This window comes from Vanacampus margaritifer, chromosome 5, assembly GCF_051991255.1.
Source record: "Vanacampus margaritifer isolate UIUO_Vmar chromosome 5, RoL_Vmar_1.0, whole genome shotgun sequence".
Lineage (NCBI taxonomy): Eukaryota > Metazoa > Chordata > Actinopteri > Syngnathiformes > Syngnathidae > Vanacampus > Vanacampus margaritifer.
The window spans coordinates 10,079,218-10,095,434 of NC_135436.1; the positions used below are offsets into that span (position 1 = coordinate 10,079,218).

At 37.5% G+C, this 16,217-nt stretch overlaps 2 protein-coding genes across 11 annotated transcripts in view; both read right to left on the bottom strand.

Moving 5' to 3' along the window:
- The window catches only part of alp3 (alkaline phosphatase 3), a 78,731-nt gene extending 74,484 nt beyond the window's left edge, over positions 1-4,247 (bottom strand). The window contains exons 1-3 of the mRNA XM_077566005.1: positions 4,178-4,247; positions 2,601-2,717; positions 2,355-2,470 (exon numbers count right to left, since the gene is read on the bottom strand). Coding sequence (XP_077422131.1) covers positions 2,355-2,470; positions 2,601-2,717; positions 4,178-4,247 — 303 coding nt within the window. The remainder of the gene's footprint in view (positions 1-2,354; positions 2,471-2,600; positions 2,718-4,177) is intronic.
- Positions 4,248-11,064: 6,817 nt separating this feature from the next.
- Positions 11,065-16,217, bottom strand: part of eif4g1b (eukaryotic translation initiation factor 4 gamma, 1b) — a 44,293-nt gene continuing 39,140 nt past the window's right edge. For all 10 annotated transcript variants that reach the window (XM_077565426.1, XM_077565425.1, XM_077565429.1 and 7 more), the window contains 7 exons: positions 15,899-16,024; positions 15,726-15,807; positions 14,167-14,265; positions 13,887-14,021; positions 12,960-13,041; positions 12,551-12,691; positions 11,065-12,447 (listed from right to left, as the gene is read on the bottom strand). In XM_077565426.1, the coding sequence (XP_077421552.1) occupies positions 12,269-12,447; positions 12,551-12,691; positions 12,960-13,041; positions 13,887-14,021; positions 14,167-14,265; positions 15,726-15,807; positions 15,899-16,024 (844 nt within the window). In that variant the 3' untranslated portion in view covers positions 11,065-12,268. The remainder of the gene's footprint in view (positions 12,448-12,550; positions 12,692-12,959; positions 13,042-13,886; positions 14,022-14,166; positions 14,266-15,725; positions 15,808-15,898; positions 16,025-16,217) is intronic.

Consider the following 16,217-nt stretch of genomic DNA (forward strand, 5'->3'; position numbering starts at 1 on the left):
TGAAGCACATGTATTTTGAAGCACGTGAACTACGGTGACTCAGAGAGACCAAACTTCGCAAGCCTACCACCGATATTATTATTTGATATAAGCGAGAGAGCATCTTGGCAAGAGTCAGCGCCAAGAGACCGAGCAAGCTGGAGTTAGCCGGAGCAGCTAACAAGAGCGGCTAATGGTAGTTAGCCGAGCCATAGGCTGGATCAAACGGCTAACAAGAGCGGCTAGTCAAGACATGTCATCCTTATTTATATAGCAGTGGAAGAAGCTAGTAAAAACTTTTGAGAGCGAAGCGGGACTCAGCGGTGACCACCTGTAGACCCCAGCTGTGGAAGGTAAGTCTTGGCTGTCGATCCATTGGGTCAGACACCAGCTCAGGGGTGCTCAAGTTTGGTCCTCGAGAGCCCCTATCTAGCCTGTTTTCCATGTTTCTCTCCACTAACACACCGGATTCATGATCAGGATCGTTATCAGGCTTCTGCGAAGCTTGCTGATTAGCTGATCATTAGATTCAGCTGTGCTGCAGGAGGGAAACATGAAAAACAGACTGGATAGGGGCTCTCGAGGACCGAACTTGAGCGAACTTGAGCACCCCTGCACTTGCTATAAGCAGGGCTAAATACGTTCATGAAGTTGCCCTTTGGGCATCCGTAGTAGGAAGATGGTGGCAAAACAAGCCAGCCTCTGGTGGGGGGAGGCTCCAACCATGTAATGTAATTACCGATTACTACACTATGATTATATGAAAAATTGTATGTTGATGTAATATAACTTTTTTTTAATTGATAATCAGTTGTTTTTTTTTCAATGAATTAACTATTAGTTAACCACTACATTAATTATCGCACACAGTGTATTTAAAGATGTAGATGTAGTGCCATGTAGTGGTGAATTAATAGAATGTCAGTATTTTAAGGCAAGGGCACTACGGTGCCTCAGAGAGATCATACTTTGCAAGCCTACCACCATCCATCCATCCATTATCTGAAATACTACCAATTATTACTTGGCTTGAGCGAGCGAGCCCAGCAAGCAGGAGCTAGCGGGAACGGTTAGCAAGAGTGGCTAGCAAGAACTCACTGGAGCAGCTAACAAGAGCAAGAATTAGCTGGAGGGGCTAACAAGAGCGGCTAGCGAGAGATGCTAGCAAAATCTAGTGAGAACAAAGCAGAGTCTAAGTGACGACCAGCTGCCCCAGATGTGGAAGGTAAGCGGCGATCAACCCATTGGGTCACAAGATGCAAGCTCCACCAGGGCTAATTACGTTCGTGAAGTACTTCTCCTTCGGGTATCCGTAGCAGAAAAATGGTGGCAAAACATGTAAGCCTCCTGTAATATAATTAGTGATTACTAGACCTACGATTAGATTATATATTTTTTTTATGTACATTGATGTGATAGAACCAAGGTTATTTTAGTTAACTAAAACGAAAAAAACAAGAACTAAAATTAAAAAAACAATTTCGTTAATGAAATAAAATAAAAACGAAAATGCTATTTAAAAAACGAAAACTGAAACTACATTTTATGTTTACAAAATTAACTAAAACTAACTATAATTATAGCAAAAATATCCTTTGTTTTAGTCTTTGGTAATCAATTTAATGCATGCTTTGGGGATGATTTATTTTGATATTAACCCGGAATAAGAACATTTGAAAGTGTCATCTAGCAGCAGCCAATAGAAAAGCACCTTCAGATGACGTTGCTCGCATGGTGTTTTTTAAATATTGCGCACAAGTAATACACACTTTAAAAAATAAAAAATAAAACTAATACTGAAACTAACTAAAACTAAACTAAAACTAAGCATTTATGATATTACTAAAAGTAATAAAAACTAACAGAACCACCCTGAAAACTAATTCAAACTAACTAAATTTAAAAAACAACTCAAAACGAAATAAAAACTAACTAAAATGAAAAATTCCAAAACTATAATAACCCTGGATAGAACATATTTTTTGGCATGTTATTGAAATGTATGTTGTTGTTTTTTAAATTAATGAATGAATAGTTCACCACTAGATGGCACTAAATCCTATACACGGTCACTTTAAATGAATACATTCTCTGACAATCAAAACTAAGCACTACTCTGTTGTCTTCGTGTATCTCATTTTATAACCAATGAGAATATTTTTTTATTATTATTTAATACCTATATTTGCTTTCAAACAGCACATGTACAGCCTTAAAGTTGATCACAATCATAATCATTTGAGGCTTGGAAGCTTAAGGAGGCCATATGCTGGACAGATTGCAAACCCATAGAGACAAAAGGATTCTTCTGTACATTATATGAATAAAATGAGCTTCAAATCTGTGTGTGTGTGCGTGTTTTATTACCATATTACCTTAGCCAAGCCCACATGGGGGAAGGTGTCCATGGTCATCACAGTCTCCTCTCCTGTGCGGTTCTGCAGTTGTCCCTTGAGGATACGAGCTGCTGTGTAGGTTGTGATTCCCATACCTACAGTAATGTCAAGATGCATACACGCAGACTTTAATTTTGCTCAATGACCCGGACGCATTGAGAAAGTGATGTGTACAACATATTGGAATGGTTAACGTCTTTTGCCACTTTGTGCGCTGCAACCTACCATCCCCGAGGAAAAACAGGATGTTTTTGGCCACATTGGTGTTCTGTTTCCTGTTTAAAGCTGCTTGTAAAGTCTTCTTTGCCTGTGATCTCCAGAACTCGGGGTTCTCCTCTTCAACTGTGTAGTGAAACGAGTAAATCAGATTAGTTTCAGTTATACATTGTCTCTTTCATTAAAAATGCAGACTGACGAGTCAAAGAACAACACATACAGTCAAGTCAAATACAGTGGACTGTTCTTTGTTCAGGCCTTGGCTGACGTGGATGTACTGTCTATCTCACATCACCCTTGTGGCCTCTTATCTACTAAATCATAATGTCCACAGTTGGTTTCAAGTACTGCTGTTTACAACAACAATCCACCAGCGCTGCACATGTAATACATATCAACAAACATTGACATGAAATGCAATTAATCAATGAGAATAATTGATAATAATGGCAAAATAGGATTAAAGGATAATACAGAAGATGTGGAACTTAAAAGAAATCAGAGTAACATGATAAAATAGTTTGAATCAGACTGAACATGTTCAGGCTACTTTAAAAGACAAATAAGCAAAATCTGTCTGAAAGCAAAACATATCAAGGTGTAATGAAATATGAAAAAAGCTTGTTTGTAGAAAATGCATTTAGCATGTCAAACAAGCATGTGAAATGATAATAAATAAAAAAATAAAGTTGACACAGATAAGAGTGTTGTTAAGAATCCTGCCAGTTTAAAAAATTTTTTTTTTTTAAATCACCAGGTACATAAAATAAAACTTCAAAAAATCCTTAAAAAAAAAAAAAAAGAATAAATAAATAAATAATTCAGGGTGTTGCTCTTTAATGCTGTGGGCATGTCCGCTAAATGCTTTGAAACCATTCAACTGTCAACTGTTAATCCAAATACCTGTCCATCAGAACCTGGAACTTTAGACGCTGCCTACAAATGACTACAGAGTTGAGCCATGAAAATATAACCACTTAACACTCACAATGACTTTTCAATCCCCGTGACAACGAGGCGCTCTAAAGTAGCCATGTCGTTCTGATGCTTCAGTCCACACGCTTATTGTCAGTCAAACGTTTTGTTTTTAATTCCTCTCAACCTACTCTTACGCCTTTCTCCCCATGTCGCGCATGCACTCACAGTAAACAACAAGGCACTCTAGTGGCTTCAACAGTGTGAAGTCCCATTCCACACCCTTTTTTTCTTTTTTAAATCTCTCTGATGTAGTTCTCAGTGTTTGCACATTTTCATCTTATTTTCCTTATGTATAAGCATATTTAGAAACAAATTCACTTATTGCATGTGCATGAATAAAAGCAGTTGAAAAGTCTTCCTGTTAAAAAAAAAACGGTTCACGAAGAGAAGAGTGATTGTGATGTTGAAGTGTGCTTTAAATTCAAGTAGATTGAAGCATAATCACTTGTCAGTAGAAGTGAAAAGCATTTAAGTGACAGTGTAATTGTAACTGAGAATCCAAAGTAGCCAAGATGACTAAAATGTTTGCTTCCTGTATGAAAATTGCATTTTCTAGATTGAAAGCTTTTCAAATTTAGGGAAAGAAAAGTTTTGCAAGGCTTACTTACCTTTGGCTGCAGTTGTTCCAAAGACTACAAGCAGGAAAAGAGCCAACATGGATACTTTGGAAGGCTCCATTGCTTTGCTGCGGCAGGACGGTTGATCGTTTAACTGACCTTCGCAAAGATCACCTTCGGGTACGAATATCGCGTCCCATCACTTGTGATGTCATTTTTTACAGCATGCAATAAAGCACCTTTGGGACTCTCATTCATTTATGACACCTAAGAGCATCCGGTGAGCTTTCTTGGCAGCTAAAAACAAGTGATTGTGTTTTCATAGCTAGGAGACTTTTTATTTACTTGGAGTGCTTATTGAAAAAAAGGTCAACAATTAATAAAGGCAATATTTAGTATGACGTGATAATGATCAGTGTGTGAGTTTTTTCCATGTATGTGTGTGTTGTTATATTCGATGATATAATACTCCTATCAGTTAAAGTATTGACTGATAACACAGCCTATGATTATATAAGTGACAGAATGTTCATAGTCTCTGTCAAACTATAGCTGCACAATATAATGAGATCCTACGACGGCATATTAGGGCCACGTATAAATATATATATTTTTAGAGGGCGAGGGCAATATTCCGAGGAAAAAACTCGCAAATTTGCCACTTTTTGTAAAATCATATATTCGCAAGTTTTTTCTCTCTCGCAAATTTGCGAGTTTATAAAGTGACAAATTTGCCACTTTATATAGTGGCAGATTTGCGAGGGAAACCCACAAAACTACGAGAAATACACGTAGCGTACTACTCAACTGTTTGTGCCAATACTTTTCGGTCGGGTTTCCAAATAAGGAGATAGTAATTGCTTTGCGAAGGTCCACACCTGGACGATCAAGGATTTAAGTTAGTTTGTTAAAATGTATATTTACTTGTTCATTTATGTTTCCAGAATTATTATTGACACGTTCATGCATTTTGGTATTTTTTTTGTACAAGTATCTAAATTGATGTGTCAAATCTGCTGCTCTCCGTCATTCACTTGCATTTACCTAGTTTTTTTCTCGCAAATTTGCCACTTTACAAAGTGGCAAATTTGCGCGAAAAAAAATTGTAATTTTGCGAGTTTATAAAGTGGCAAATTTGTCACTTTATGTAGTTGCAGATTTGCAAGAAACCCCCCCAAAAAACTTACGAGAAATACACGTAGCGTACGACTCGACTGTTTGTGCCAATACTTTTCGGTCGGGTTTCCAAATAAGGAGATAGTAATTGCTTTAGCATAGATTAACCATTACATGTTAATCATTCATTCTTTGAACCGTTGTGTATGGCCACTGGCCACTTTGCGAAGGTCCACACCCGGGCGATCAAGCATTTAAGTTAATTTGTTAAAATGCATATTTACTTGTACACTTGTGTTTCTAGAATTATTATTTACACATTCATACATTTTGGTATTTTTTTGTACAAGTATCTAAATTGATGTGTCGAATCTGCTGCTCTCCGTCATTCATGAGCATTTACCTTAAGTATGCTAGCATCTGATTGGTTAGTGTTAGTCAGCTGATAGGGAAATTTTGTCGCTCTAGCTGTCTTGTATGATGAGTAAAGTTTTAATTTAAGAATGAATCCTTCTCTATCCTGCCTTTTCATTTTATAAACAGTGTCCCATTAACCACCAACGAATCCTCACATGATTAGACTATAGCTACGCTACGTCAGGGTTATTATAGTTTTGATTTCGTTTTGAGTTTTGGTTTTTAAATTTAGTTAGTTTTAATACATTTTCAAGGTGGTTCTGTTAGTTTTTTATTAGTTTTAGTTATTTCATAAATGCTTAGTTTTAGTTTCGTTTTAGTTAGTTTCAGTATTAGTTTTAGTTTGAAAAAAAGTGTATTACTTGTGTGCAATTTTTTTTAAAAACACCATGGGAGCAACGTCATCTGAAGGTGCTTTTCTATTGGCTGCTGCTAGATGACGTCACTTTTGTGTGACAAACTTTCAAATGTCCGTATTTCGGTTAATATCAAAATAAATCATCCCCAAAGGCTCATGCATTAAATTGATTACCGAAGATTAAAACGAAGGACATTTTTGCTATAATTTGAGTTAGTTTTAGTTAGTTTTGTAAACATAAAATGTAGTTTCAGTTAGTTTTCGGGTTTTTTAAAAGCATTTTTGTTTTTATTTTATTTCGTTAACAAAATTGGTTTTTTTTCCATTAAAAAAATTAAAAATTAAAACATTTTAAATTAACTAAAATAACCTTGCGCTACGTGTATTTCTCGTAAGGTTTTTTCTCGTATATCTGCCACTAAATAAAGTGGCAAATTTGCGATTTTTTTTTTTTGTCTGAATATTGCCCCCACCCTCTAAAAAATATATATTTATATGTGGCCCTAATATGCCGTCGTAAGATCCAATATATGAACTTCAGAAAAATTAATTCATTCTTAACTCTTTCACTGCCAGACGTTTTCAGAAACGGGATGTCGCCAGTGCCAGCTGATTTAAGCATTTTGACTGATCTTTCAAGGTCCACAGAAAATGTTGTGTTTGGACTATGGAAACACACATACTACCAAATGAAAGATTGAACTCTCAGCTTTCATCAGAAAAAAAAGTTTGTTTCTACCTTATTGCGTTCTTCAGTAATCAACAATAGAAAATGGTTAGTTTCACCGAAAGCGGAGAAAAAGAGCTTTTTGTGAAACGATGTTATTTCATGCACTCTAGTGAATTGTACACTTCTTTTTGTCCATGAATGATGCCACAAACACCTAAACAGTGCTTTACTTCTGTAAAGCACTTACCACCAACAATGAAAAAGTGTTTTTAGATTGCAAAATACGTTTATTTCCATTCAACAGTGTAACAATTTGACAAAACAATTTCGCAAACTATTTACAAATGTGTGCAACTGTGGTACTATTTACAATTATGTGGATGTTTCAAATACAGTTTTTCTTTTTGTAACACTGCCCTGCGTGCAAGGAGAGGGAGCAGGATTTGCACAACAGATACTTTTCACTTCGATTGTCCGTTTCGCGTGCAGAAGTTACACTTTCTTGACGGCCTTTTTTTAGCAGACTGTACCCACTCCTCCGATGAATATGCATTGGACTCGGGGTACTCTTCGTCGTCCGATTGAACGTCCGCCTGAGCGTGCTCGGTTGTGCTCCGCGTTTTCCGGTGTTAGCATCGCTAGCCCGTGAACCTTTATGACGTCGTCATAGCCGCCGCGTCAGCGCTTCCAACTTCGGCGTCAACCTCGGAGTCACCATCATCATCATCGATGATGATCATCGTCGTCATCAATGTGCTCTTTAGCGTTTGTCAATGCCTTTCGTCTTTGAAAAAAAATCCCAAGTGTGAGCTGCTTGCAACCGGTCGCCATTGTTCGCTTCTTCAGCCATCTAGCTCCGCCTCACGTCTTCTACTGCCGCGTCAATGCTTCCAACCTCGGAGTCATCATCATCATCATCGATGATGATCATCGTCGTCATCAATGTGCTCTTTAGCGTTGGTCGATGCTTTTCGTCTTTGAAAAAAACTGCTCGAGCGTGAGCTGCTTGCAACCGGTCGCCATGTTCTCTTCCCTTCCCCAGCCATTGTCCCCTCTAGCTCCGCCTCACGTCTTCTACTGACGCCTACCCAATCTTGTCAAAAGAGAGTCATTGCTGCCATCTAGGGGCCAAAAATAGTCATTAGGCTAACTAGATCTGCTTGAAACTTTCACCACAGCTGGCCAAGGCTTTCCTCCACCCGTTTCAAAAAATAAAAAATAAAAAAATTGGATGATGTCTTTTAACGTCATTGGCGGCCCTCCGTAGGTTTTTACTTGACGTCTTTTAACGTCCATGGCAGTGAAAGAGTTAATATTGCTTATCCTTACTGAGCTCATTTTTATTAACTCTCTTACTTGTATTTTAATATGGAGTTTGCAATAGTGTAGACGTGCCCTGCCTCATAATGGCATGACAGACACAGTATTTAAACAACTGTAACACTTACCGGCCGGTTGTAAGTTTTACAACCTCATCAAGGACAAAGGAACTTCATTTCTTTGTTCTGGGCACGCAAAAGTTGGGGGTTAGAGGTCAAGAGGTCTGTCTCACCTCCACAAACAGACATCCTCCACCCCTTCTGGATTGAGAAGACTGACTGATTGACTGACAGGAAGTATCGCGAAGGCGTTTATTTATTTGTGTGGCATATTCCCCACTCAACTATTCATTTGTGTGCATGTTTTAACAGTTGTAAGCTTTTGATGTGTCCAACTGTACAATTTTTGGATTGATTGAATTTTGACCTTAGGATCGATCTTGTCTAACATTGGATCCAAATTCAACCTGACTCCTCTAACCATCTTGAGGAATTCTCTCTCTCTTCATCTCTTTTTCAATGAACGGGCTTGGTCGAACCTCCAAACCAGAAATCCCGCTCCGTGTCTGTAAGTGCAACTTTGCAAACATGAACCGGATTGTACAAATTGGTGTATCAAATTGGGTTAAACAATTGGGTTAAATTTTGGTCCCATGTTTGTCTGATTAGGAAGTTCCATCGCCTCATTTAAGACCGTTTCTCTTTTCTTTCATTTTAACGTTTTAGTTCTTGTTTCTATTTCCTATCGCAGTAGTTAGAGTTTTGCTTGTTTTAAGTTCCAAGTAGATTTTCCCAAATATATTAGAAAATAAACATGCACAAAATCAAAACCTGATTGTGTACTGTGTGTGCGTTTTATCAATATACATTAACGTCTAAGCTGAATGAATGAATTAACTCACAAAATTGTTAAAGGGTACAACCTTGATTTTAATGACTGATTTAACAAGGTTCTCATTTGTTATCCTGAAAATGATCAAAAATAGATGTGGTGCTCCGCAGGCTCGGCTCAAAATTAATTTAAATATTAAATTGGAGTCTCCTTCAATTAATGAGTCAATTGGTTATTAGTTTAATAATGAACACTTATTGATTTAATAATTAATTGAAGGTGTCAATATGCAATACAGATATAATATGTTGCGAAGTGCAATTATAAGCATATTGTTTTGCTTGGCCGAAATGTCTTAATGATTTTTGTGGGACGTAAATGCTGAAGTGTTACCTCATTTTTTATTCAACAAGTATCTTGTGTCTCACATCAGATAATGGAACATTTATCTGCACTAATTTGATAGCCTGGCGTTCCCAATATAGTTACTGATTAGCCTTTCAAATAGAACAGGCCCCTGGTGACCAGACACTTGTTGATATGCTGGATGGATTCAACACAAGAATGTTGCTTGTCGTTTTTCGACTTGCTTCTTTTTATTTAAATAGATGCTGCTAAGTGTAAATATATGTGATGATTGGCAAGCAGGCATCTAATTATCTAATAAATAGATTATCAGAACTCGATTTTAAAGACACCGTCTGAGAGGGATTCATCTGAATGACCTTTTTAATATTGTGGTTGTTGATGTTTGCAGTGGTGTGCTGTCGAATAAGACACTTTTCTAACATTCTGGTTACATTTGGCTGTATGAGAGGGGCAAAATGTTGTGGTCGATAAATGCACGGCTTGAGCGTGAGAGACTGTTTTGATGATCATCAAGCAGCACTGATGAAGAGCCTCACCAAACGAGTGATTGTGAGTGCAATATTGTTGCAATAATAACAAAAGCCTGTGTAATTTGTAATAATCAGCGAACAGAGCCAACACTGGATTACATGCTTATTAATATGGCAAAACGGTGTTTCTCAGTATTTTTTATTTTTTTTTTTTTTAAATGGCTCAAGCTCTATAGCATTAGTACACACAAAGATATCTTGATCGACTAGACTGCACTTTTGCAATTCTTTTTTAAGGAGACACCAGGGATTTTTCACTTAAATCAATACTGAACAGTATTCTGTTTATTCTCCAATGGGCCCTAAAATCTCATCCATCTGATTTTTCTGTCTTTGACACCGTTTATAGATATGTTTGTTAGTTACCAGCGTGGCATGCCTAACCATGAAACGTATTCGTGTTAAAACTGGGACTGGTCCGAAATTTGTGCCTGTTATTAAAAACACTATTTCCTCTTGTGGTTTAAAGCAGTCCTCGAGTATAATTTTTTGGGGTCATATAAGAATAAAGTGTAATTGCACATCCACAGTAGGTAGCAGTGGAACTTTTATGTTTTTTGTTTTTTTTGCCCAATTGATGCACTTCAAATCTTTTCTGTTTTTTGGGAGACTTAAAAAATACATAGTAATAAAAAAAAAGCTATTCTTTGTTTTAAGTTGATCTAAATTTATTTTGTTTTCTTTAATGTTAATAAGAATGCAATGTTAAGTAGATGTGTAGTTAAAACAATTTTTTTTAGGTAACTTTATTGATGATACTACTTAAATTTGCAGCAAAGACTTGGGGGAAGCATAGAATGTTTTCTTCTTCCTGAGTTCGGAGCCTAACAGAAAATAAGTGTGAAGCACTGGTTTGAAGTCTTGTACACACAGGCACACACATTTAAATAAACTAAATATGACATTACTTAATCATGCCATCACAGCATCAGAGTTTTGTACTGTGTAGTGCATCTATGGGCAACTTATAAGGTTGTATCTAGTGTTTGTAGCATGAAGCAAATGTCTGTCACGTTTTCAGTTACGACAGTCTAGCAGCCACAACAATTTGTGGCAAATGTTTCGTCTTTGGCCAGCTCATTTTCTCAACTTCTAATGCTAAAAAGAAAAAAAAAAGGTTATAAAAACAAGTATTGAAGAAATGACAGTAAAAATTACATAGTAACTTCAAATAATCATGATGAACTTGGAAACGCCTCCGTTTGGGTATCAGATTTTCCCTTCATGGTCTTCACAGAACTTAGTCTGTCAACAAAAAGCTAGAATTCTTGAATGTGAAAGTCTCTGTGATGTGTGATAGCCACTCAATGAAATGTGACAAAATGTATAAGAGTTTTATATTTGCAATAATCTTTATTAGTTCTTCCAGTTTGGGATGTGAAAAGAGGCATCATTTTCTTTAATTAAATATATTTTTTTCATAAAGTAAAGCAAAAAGAACTATTTACACATTTTGACTTCAATCAACGACTGTACTGTGGATTTGATAATTACAAGCACTTTCGGCCAGCGGAGCAGATAAATAAATACAGGAGTAAGTCCACTTTGTTTAACAAGAAATTAAAATTGCATTAGTATTCTCTCTCGGGCGGGAAAACTAAACAAACAAACCAAACTACAACGCGTACAGAACGCTCCTAAAATCCATTTCCACTCATGGAAGCAAAAAGGCTTTTGGATTTGTCCTGTAAAACATTTTTTTAAAATGTTACTTTCATAAAGTGGAATTACAACTGCGCAACTTTTCAAGTTTCAATAACAGAATCTAATTGAAATCCAACAAACTTTATAGCAAGGCACAGCCATGAGAGCCCATTCTTGCTGGTCAAGTACAGACAAGAAACAGTAACACAGATCCAGCGGAGGGTTAGTAAAGTGAGGTGGCGACTAATCATCGCCCCCGGCAGCAAAACGGTCAATGTTCATATTCTCCCTGTGAAATCTGCGTTTAGTCTTCAGAAGGCTACAACTCTCATGACCCCTGTCTCAAATGTCCACCTTTCTTTATATATATTTTTTATTTTATTAGAAAACACACACGCCAATCATTCAATACAGAAAAAAAAAGTCAAAAAGCCAAGCGTCTACATGCGCATGTAGATCAAACACCAAATCCAACATGTCACCGTTGCAATGATAAAAGGATGACATCATCAAAAATATATAGCCTCTTATATTTGTAAGCGTAGTGTTGCTGAGATGCGGGAAAGCCATTTCAAAAAAGGAGTCAAATTTCAAAGCAAACAGTCAAAAAAATACTGAAGACGATGGTATTAGTTCCCACTTCTCAGCCTTCTCACTATCTCCATTCTCATCATGTAGATTCATTACAATGAGGACATTCAATTGCACACAAAAAAGAAAAAGAAATGGCCTGATCGAACGCTCGATCGATAATACAATCTCTCCCAGTTGAAGATTTTTTTTTTTCTGCGGAAGGATTTAGCTGATTCAGGCTGGTCTGAATCCACCTGCCGTCCTCTGTCCCAAAGGATGTCAGTGAAAATCCCAGCAGTCCAAGTGTCCCACTCCTAACTGTTGTCAGACTCATCTGGCTGGCGCAACCATGTGAAGAAGCCGGTGACAGACTTGAGGGCCACGCCCTTGCCCTGCTGCTCGGCGGGGTCCTTGCATGACTCCCACTTGTAGAAGGTATCGTCTTTGATGACATCCTCATCATAAAGCGTGTCAAAGAACATTCGCAGCAGATCTGATGGTGGGACAAGAGACGTCACTTTCATATTCATGGGAGTTTTAAGAAGCAAGCAAATACTCATCAAATGTTCGATTTAATGTTGTATACAATCACTCACTGGCTGGCTGCTCCATGTGCACCATAAGAGCTTGTAAGGCATAGAGAGCTTGCAACTCCTTCTCCTCATCCTTAAGGAAATTCTTCAGCAACTTCGCCCTCTGATTGATTATCTCGTCATTCACCTTGTAGGGATTCTCACCTGTCGGGTCGTAGGAGCACATATGGACATACAACTATTGAAAAGTTGTGGATTCTGGTATGGCTGGACAACGGAGACAAGCTCGATATTTTTGGAAATGTTCACTTTCTGTAGGCCGTGTGTCCCACCCCAACATGTTTGTCCATACAGAGTATATCGCTTTTTTCCCCACATTTTACAAATTGGTAGTCATCTGTCTCATGACCACGTTTCAGTGTTAAATAAATATTCCTCGTCTGGAATGGAGAATGTAGAGAAAGCAACTCACAGACGATTGCTGACTGGCAGATGCATGTCATCAACACTCTGACAAACATATTGGAGGTGGTCAGCTGCTCATCCAGGTTGGCCTACAAGACAGACACAAACATGGGTTTGCTTACATTCTAAACACCAGTGCCATTTCGGCACTATCATTCACACAAAAATAAAACTATTCAAGGTCCAGCATGACTACTACTACATAACATTTGATGAGCATAGAATGTTAAAATAACAATCCTGCGTCCGAGCCATTTTGTCTTAATATTGGAGAAGAATCTGCTCTTAATACAAATAGAACATAAAATACATAACACATACATACACTCTGTACAGACCCATTCCAGAACAAACTGAATATCATGGAAAAGGTCATTTATTTCCATAATTCCATACAAAAAGTCAAACTTCCATTAATTATAGAGTCATCAATTTTTTTTAATCCTCTGTTTGTGGGTTTTATGAGCCGGAAGCCCAAGTTATGTAAAAATAAACAAATAAATACTTGAAATCACTTCAATTGTGGGTCCTGAATCGGGCAGTTTAACTTTTTTAATGGAATTATGAAAATGAATCAACTTTTTCAAGATATTAACATTGTTTGGAATGGATCTGTATGTCAAATTAAGGGAATCATTAAAAATCACACTGAGTTACCTCCATCCATCCCTCCACCCTCTGATCCTTACTAACATAGTAAACAATATTTTTTATGTGCTAAAGGAGACCAAAAAAAACCTCTTGAAAACCAACATAATAAATATAAGGTGTCATAATATTTATTAGTACAAACAGAGCCTATCTTTAACATGTATTAGAAGGGGGGACAAGGGCTGTAATAAGTACACAATTCAAAGACTATCATTTCCACAGCCATGAATGGAATAATTGGAGGTCAAATGTTAATAAAAGCCCAATAAAAATAAATACAAACCTCAACCCAGTCAATGATTCTTTTGTTATCAGCCTTGTCCTGGATCAGTCTTTCAAGCTGTCTGCTCAGCTCTGCAGTACTCATCTTCTTGGGTTGACTCTTTTCAGATGCTTCAGTCAGTGTGAACGCCACATTCTTCAAGAAAACACAAATGATACTTTGGTATTACTTCATAAAGTGATTTGAAATCAACAGTAATATTTCCAAACTAGGTCTCTAATGCAATTGATCATTCAAAGAGGGACAACAGAGACAGAAGTCAGCGGTCATCATCTCTTACCTTTTCTGTCACAAACATGTTGACGTCTACATCCTCAGGGAGGAAGTCTTTCCATTGGAGTTTGGCCTCCCGCCACATTGCACCCACCTTGTTATGGCTCTGGTTGTGACATATCACAAATACAAAAAAACATTTGATCACTGAGTACATTAAGAACCACCTCTACATTACTACTTATGCAAAATAACTGTTTACAGGTTCACTGACAAATGTGTAAAGAGTGGAACGGGAATTATCGCATGTTAGGTAACGGGATACTGATGTCTAACAAAAGCCAATTTTTTGTCCAAATCACTTTTTTTTTCTCACCCCGCAGTCCTACAAATAAATAAATCAAAACAATTGTGTCTGCCTTGTGGGAGGTCACTACAAACATAGCAACTTATTGTAGGGGACGCAAAACTGCACTCAAGAGTACCTAGTAAGATATGATTTTTTATTATTTTTTTACTCATTCACTCACAGCCATTTTCACTTAAGCAACCCCCTTCGCTACTGGTTGTTCACTGACTTTGCAAGTCCCACAGAATATTGTGTCCTCTAGCTATAAAAACATGGAACCTACCAAAAGAAAGATTAGAGTCTCTTCTTTCATTAGGGAAAAAAAGTATGTATCTGTTTCAGTTTTGCAGCAATTATCATTAGAATATAGCTAAGTTTCATCATTACTCACAAAACTGTTTAAAACACTGGGAAAAGATCTTTTTGCAACATGGCCCTGGTTGATCTCTTATACTCTGCTGCCACTTTCCTACTGAATAAATGCACTTCACTAAAATTTTGATTTTATTTCATAATTAGAAGGAAAAAAATTCATTCAAAGCTAACTTAAACAAGAAGGGCATTGTATACCCAGGATCCAATATTAAGGAGACATTAAATGAAACTCTTAAGACCTTATTCAGCCAAAACCAAATTTTTAGCCCATCCAGATTGAAAGTGGATGGCTCTTTTTGTAATCTGAACAGTCACAAAGCACATTCAATCCAATTCTTGTGGGACAGATTGAAACCACATTCGGGAAGTAGTTTCATATCCGATTTGGACAGGATGTGTCTCAGTCTGAACAGTTCCAAGCAAACAGATCAGATTTGACTGTCTGTGACGTGACAGCTCTACGAGACACAAACGCCAATGCCCCAGACACAGAGCGCTGTCAGTAAGGCCATACTATGGCTGTGTATATTTTACAGTCCTCGCGTTTAACACGCTTGCGAGGAACCAGTCGGGAAGCGCGGAAGCAGAGCAAAAATACGTGCTGAACGACGCCTGCAGTAACCTGTCAGATGGGTCAATAATGTGGTCCTGATCGGATTTGGACACTTGCTAACAACAGTGTGGACAGTCAGGCCTAAAAATCGTATTTGAGAATGAATCCAATTGGAATCAGATATGCCCACAGTCTGAACGCAGCCTAATTGACTTGTGAATGACACAGAATCAACTGGCGGGGGTGGGAATCTTTTTAAAATTGTTTCCCTCACACACATAGTGTTTGATACAATTGACACTGAAATTAACATCTTTACTTGATGTGTGGAGTCAACTGATAAACTCACCATCTCTTTGCAGAGTAACGTGAGGATAAAGACAAGCAGGTCTCCAGCTTTGCCCAGAGGGATCAATGGCTTTGAAATCTCCCTGGAAAATCCAAACAAACAACGTTCACAACATTAAAACAAATATTTTTTGTCTGTGACCATTCGAAGAGGTAAGGAGGTCTGAGACTAACTTGAAAAGGTGTCCCATGGGGATCCCTTCCTCGTGGAGCATGGGAGTGATCAGTTCGGACAGGTAGAGCCAGATGTGCGGGATGTCTATCGCCATTTCATCAGCTATCTCCAGGATTTCATGAAGCCTACATAAAACAAAGACAATGCTCTGACTTATATTGGAAGTTTGACATTTAAAAAACAACAACACTTGTGTCATATTTGTTAAAACTGTCACTACAGTACACAAGTAAAAAATATTTGTCAAAAAAGTCATCTCTCTTTGTTGCCATTTAGCACCTCTAATTAGATTTTTAAGTAACTACTGTGCCGGAGGAA